Here is a 5,885-nt window from a genome sequence, read left to right on the forward strand (position 1 = left end):
ACTTCCTGAAATGGTATAAGTATAAAATACATGCAATATAATGATCAATAATACCGAATCAACACCACACGGAAGATGGTTTAAGTGATTGGCTTAGATATGTCGAATTAAATTGCTCAAATTAAATTTTAGACGTCTCATCCTCTACTAAAGGCTCTAAATACATATACAACGTATAACTACCAAAAAAGAAAGCTTTGTAATAAAAGCCTCAAAACATGCCACGTGGATACGAAGATGCAATAGAAAAAAGAAATATTTTTTTAAGAGCAAATAATTATTATTAACGCACCCCTTTTTTTCCTTCAACTATATGGTATGATATTTATATTATGTGAATTTTACATGCTATATTAACCCGGCTAGCCTATCTAATGATAGAAGAGAATGAATTAAAGTAAAGTGAGTAAACAATAATTTGATGGATATGATGGTGATGAGTTGCATTTATATATAGAGTTGTTTTCTAAATTATGGGAAGTGGTAGCACCTTTTGTGTCCCACTTTAAGATAAAGCAAAAGCAAGTAGCTAGCAAGGGAGAAGGGGAAATAGAGGAAAGAAAAGAAAAGAAGAGGAAAGGGAAGAAAGAAAGAGAAAGAGAAAGAGCAAAAAAAGAAAAGATAGAAAGAAAGACAAAAGGGTGGGTCGTGCGTGACTTGTATTGAAGAGTCGTCCATGATGATTATTGAAATTGTATCATCAAAGAAAGAGGAACAGTAGCAGGGGGGAGTGTAGCAGCATAGCGTTTTAATTTCCCCCTACCCTATAGCTTAGCATCGATGGTACAAAAGTAAGAAACCCTTCTTTAATTTGGAGAGAACAACTACTAAGAAAAGAAAGAGAGGGTTTTTTTTTTTTCCTTTGTTCTTCTTTAATTTGTAAGAAACAATTAAGAGATCTTAATGAATAGAGGAGGTGGTGTGGTTGAGCAAATGATGGGTTCCGGGAACCCTAACTGCTGGAACTCTCCTTCTTCTGATTTCTTGTCATACTCCTCCACTACTACTCCTTCTTCATACACCAACTTTCTTCTGAATCCACCACCACCTTCTAACTGGCATGAACATGAGCATGAGCATCCAGAGCTTCCCGGCGACTCATGGACTCACCTAATCATGTATGTAATCAACTCTCTCGATTTCTTGCATGCATGAATCATGAAAAGGCAGCCTTAGATTGCAGATTTGATGATCTACTTTTTTTGTTTTTTTGGATCCAGGAGTGGAGGAGTGGTGGGAGAAGAAGAGAATGGTAGAGGTATATGGCAGCATCATGCATCAGAAGAAAGGTCCGTAGAGAGCAGTTATGTGTACGGTGATGGAAGTGCAGGGAAACCTAACTGGTCTCACGCTTCCTCCACCCCATGTGTCACCTTCAACACCAGCATCTTGGACTTCTCCACCCAGCCCACGCTTCCTCCACCTCCACCTCCACCTCCATCTTCCGCCGAGGTATATATATATATATATATACACTAACAAACACAATATTCCTTTATCTTATGTTGAACTTGTAATAATTGCTGCACAAATTAAATTTTATTTTATGATGATAACTTTAGACTTCACTAATTAAGAAGACAATTTTCAGTTTAAGCCATTCAATTTGCCAACCCAAAAGCTTGGCTATGGGACCTCCAACTCCTTTTTTATTGTCTTAAAAAGAAATTAGAATAATTAATATCATCAACGGGTTACATTATTCTTTCTTCATTCAAATTAAATTTTATAATGGATGAATTATTCTTTCTCTTTATTTTCTCCCGAAATTATACACTTGTATTTAGTATTTACTAGCTATACAATTCGTGTGTTTGTATAGTGCAATAGCATCGCAGGTGGTGGAGCATCGAAGAAAGCTAGGGTTCAACAGTCGACGTTCAAGGTAAACAAAAACATATGTAGCTAAAAAAAAAAAAGTAAAAGAGAATTAGAAGACAGATAGATGCTTCCAATATCCAATTCCCTCCTGAATACAATAGAAGGAAGTACGTCATGCATGTGGCATGTGGGTGGTTACTGCAACCGAAGAATAATCAGCACAAAACAAACACAACAATATAACCAACTTTATGATGAGCATGTGCCTCCCTGCTAACTCTGATCTCCGATTCAGTTATTTCATATTTGTTCTCACCAAATTCAGGTTAGGAAGGAGAAGTTAGGTGACAGAATCGCAGCTCTCCATCAACTCGTTTCCCCATTTGGAAAGGTATGTTAACACCCTCACTTATTAGCTACCTACTTTACTCAATTCAATTTAAATACGCATACACTTAGTTATTTAAGTATTTATTTTATATAATAATTAATTTAATGACTATTTTTACTGTAAATGTAGCATATATAATTCATAAAAATTAAAGAAACCATACGTTTTGCTCTTGCAATTGCAATCTACCCCTAAGCCTCTTTTAACTTAACAACATATAATTTATTTTCTAGACCTGAAAAAATGGACACTTTTTAATTAGGCAGCAATACAAAGAAAAGATGGATGCATGAGAAAGTAGTAGTGGGAACAGTGTGATGATAAGTGGTATATATGTTGTTAACTTTTGCAGACTGACACTGCGTCTGTCTTATTAGAAGCTATTGGGTATATCAGATTCCTTCAGAGTCAAATTGAGGTGATGTTATGTTCCTTCTCTCTTCTTTTTTCATAACAACCACGCACGAGAGTCAGAGATGCATCATGGCACGCTGTTAAAGGTGCCCCATTTGCACGTTGCTCTTCCTTTACTAGTTATCGAAGTTCTAAAAATTCTGTATACATTGCTGCTGCATGTTCTCCTTTTCCCCCGTGGATGATGCAGGCCCTTAGCTTACCTTACTTGGTCAATGGATCACCAAACATGAAACACCAAAATCCTGTAATATCCCATTTCTCTGCTTACTTTCTTGCCACATAGATATAAAGCTAATGCTCTTTCATTTTTCTCCCTTCCCAATGTAACATAGCATGATAATGCAGCTGCTTTCTGCTATACTATACTTTCTTCTTACATGTGCACCACTAGCACATACCAATTAATATGCCTAATTATGTGCTACTAATTGACTAATTATAATGTAATTATTTGATGCTAGGTTCAAGGAGAGAAGAGTTGTTTATTCCCTGAAGATCCCGGTCAGGTATATATGCTATGCTTTTCCTAGGATCATTCACTCTTTGCACTTGCAAAATAACCTACCATGCTTCAACTTGCATAATTCTATTATTAAATGAATAAAGTAGTAGACAAGAAAAGAGAATTTTAATGTCACCAGCTTTAGCAGATAAAATAATATTATTCTAACATATGAATCACGCACGCACAATTAAGTTGCTTTCCTGTAATATAGTACTGATTTGAAAAATGAGAATGTACAGTTTGGAGGTTCATTATCAAATTCTCGTTGATTTTATAATAACTTTCTGGTTGCATTGTAATGTAGCTGCTGAATGAAAACTGCTTGAAGAAGAGGAAAGCAACTAGTCAGCAGGAGGTAACTGTTAATAAATATTAAATAGTAGAGGAAACCACTATATATATATTTTGGCACCAAAAACGTTGGATTTTGACAAATGACCATCAAAAGATTAAATGACAAACTTATCCCCCAAGGATATACTCATAATGGAATGTTATATGCTTGTATGTAGTATTTTTTTTTTTTTAACTATCCCTCACTGACTGTTGTTAATTAATTAGGGTTCCCAGCATCAAGAAGAAGCAAAGAAGGACCTGAGGAGTAGAGGGTTGTGTCTGGTTCCAGTGTCATGCACACTGCAAGTTGGAAGTGACAATGGAGCTGATTATTGGTCTCCTGCTTTTGGTGCTGGAGGATTTCGATAGATCCATCTAGCTGCTACTCTGATCTCTGCTATAATTTATCGGGGGTAACATATATATATATATATACAAACATATGTATATGGAACCACGTTGAGACGAAAATTCATGAATTTGTACAACATCACGAGCAGTCAATCTGCTACAAAATCTAAGGCTGATTGCTCATGATGCTATACAACATTCCTGAATAAATTATGTACTTACCCTATTTCGACCACTATTTGCAAACCCTTGGTAACACTACTTAATACATCATGGGAATCGAGCTGTTATTTTTATTTTCATTGATTTAGCTTATTGATTAGGCCATATATATGATTCTAGCTAGATTTTAATATATAGACGCAACAGTGGTATGTTAAGTAGTCATTCAAATAAAAATCGTTAGTTCTTCACCTGGCAGCACTAATTTGACTTTAGGATACACAATTAAGAGCAGCCCATTGCTAGGATAAGTATATAGTACAGTAACTCAGAGAATTATTAATAAACAATCTTAAAATATATCTTATAAATCTGCATCTGGTTGTAAACATATGAATAAGCAACCTAGCCTGTCCATTGCAAATTTTGCAATTGTATTCACACACTATTGCGTTATGATTTTCATGTAGCTAGAACGTTTTGGCATTTTTTAGTCACAGGATAATTTATATATAAGTTTAATTTTAATGTATTTATAGTGTAAAATATTTTATACATTATTTAATTATATCTATCATTTTTATGATCATTTACGTTCGTGCGCGCTTCTTACGTTTTTGTTTTTGTATTTGTTTTCGTTCTTCTCATCATCGTCATCATTTTCTCCTCTTCTCCTTCTTTTTCTTTTTTTTTTTGTTTAATTTTTTTTATCTTTTTTTTTCTTTCTCCTCTTTCATTATTATGATGATCATGATCATTTCTTATTTTTAGTTCAGTATCACATGATTAATTTAACAATAACAAAAGTGATATAGAAATTTTTACTGAATGATGACATAAGAATTTTTTTGGTAAATGATATAAGAAATTTTTAAAAAATTACAAGTCTAAAACTTTAATTCACTAAATCAATAAAAATATATCAATTTATTGTAAATAATACTAGAATGACTAGACCTCTAATATATGAGTTCAATATCACTCAATTAATTTAGTGATAAGAAAAACATATCATTTAATTGAAAATGATATAGAATTTTTGGGTGAATGACTGAAGAACGGAAGATTGATGGTTTAGAGGTTATAGTAAACTCTCGTTGTGAGTATAGTTACTAAACCAAGCAATCAACCTTTCTTACAAACGTTTTGGTTGTCACAAGTAACAAACCCCTTTTAAAATTGATAACCGAGTATTTAAACCTCGGGTCATCTTTTCAATGAACTGCAGGGAAGTATGTTCTTATTATTGGTTATGAAGATTGTAAAATTGGGGTTTCAAGAATGAGGAATGAGTAATTTAATGACAAGTAAATTAAATGGCAATTAAAATAAATAAATAACTGTAAAGTAAATTTTTGGCAAGGTATGAGAAATTAAAGGTTCTATCCTAGCTATCCTTATCAATGATGATGATGGTTGAATCCTAATTCCACTTTGTTAACCTTTACTAAGATAAAGGAAGGTCAAGGGATTAATTGGTTTGATCTTCGAATCCTATTTATTTCCTAAGAAAAGATTGGGATTACGGAAGTTCAATTCAATTAACAAAGATAACAATTATCAATTATGCTGTTGAATTAGATAACTCATGAGTTACTGATTTCTTAACCAAGACCAAAAGGAGAAAAATAAATCTACTTGGAATAAAAATGTCTTCAGAGTAAAAGTAACAATAGCATGAACAAAAGAAATCAATATTAAACTGAAATACCTCAAATAACATTAATTCAAATAATCTGTAACATGAAAGGATTCATAAAGTAGCTTGCAAAGGTAAATAAAAGGAATATTGAACCTGATCAAAAGAGATAATCCTGAAAGTGAATAAAAATCCTAAATCTAAATCCTAATCCTCAAGAGAGAGAGAATCTCTCTCTAAACTAAATCTAATTCATGGAAAGT

General features: G+C 33.3%; 1 protein-coding gene across 1 annotated transcript; it reads left to right on the forward strand.

Annotated features, from left to right (window-relative positions):
* Positions 1-379: 379 nt before the first annotated feature.
* LOC107630281 (uncharacterized) lies at positions 380-4,234 on the forward strand. Its single transcript, XM_016333380.3, has 9 exons — positions 380-1,118; positions 1,221-1,452; positions 1,823-1,885; positions 2,147-2,212; positions 2,565-2,630; positions 2,817-2,873; positions 3,091-3,135; positions 3,439-3,489; positions 3,696-4,234. Exons 1-9 carry the CDS (start codon positions 904-906, stop codon positions 3,837-3,839), a joined length of 939 nt encoding a protein of 312 aa, XP_016188866.1. The 5' UTR covers positions 380-903; the 3' UTR covers positions 3,840-4,234.
* The last annotated feature ends 1,651 nt before the right edge of the window (positions 4,235-5,885 follow it).

The sequence above is a fragment of the Arachis ipaensis genome, chromosome B3 (genome assembly GCF_059453495.1).
Source record: "Arachis ipaensis isolate K30076 ecotype BB chromosome B3, ASM5945349v1, whole genome shotgun sequence".
NCBI classification, from domain to species: domain Eukaryota; kingdom Viridiplantae; phylum Streptophyta; class Magnoliopsida; order Fabales; family Fabaceae; genus Arachis; species Arachis ipaensis.

Coding starts and splice junctions, on each gene's coding strand:
- LOC107630281 (XM_016333380.3), top strand. CDS start 904: ATGAATAGAGGAGGTGGTGTGGTTGAGCAAATGATGGGTTCCGGGAAC. Junction 2,874..3,090: donor ACATGAAACACCAAAATCCT/GTAATATCCCAT, acceptor ATTTGATGCTAG/GTTCAAGGAGAGAAGAGTTG. Junction 3,490..3,695: donor AAGCAACTAGTCAGCAGGAG/GTAACTGTTAAT, acceptor TTAATTAATTAG/GGTTCCCAGCATCAAGAAGA.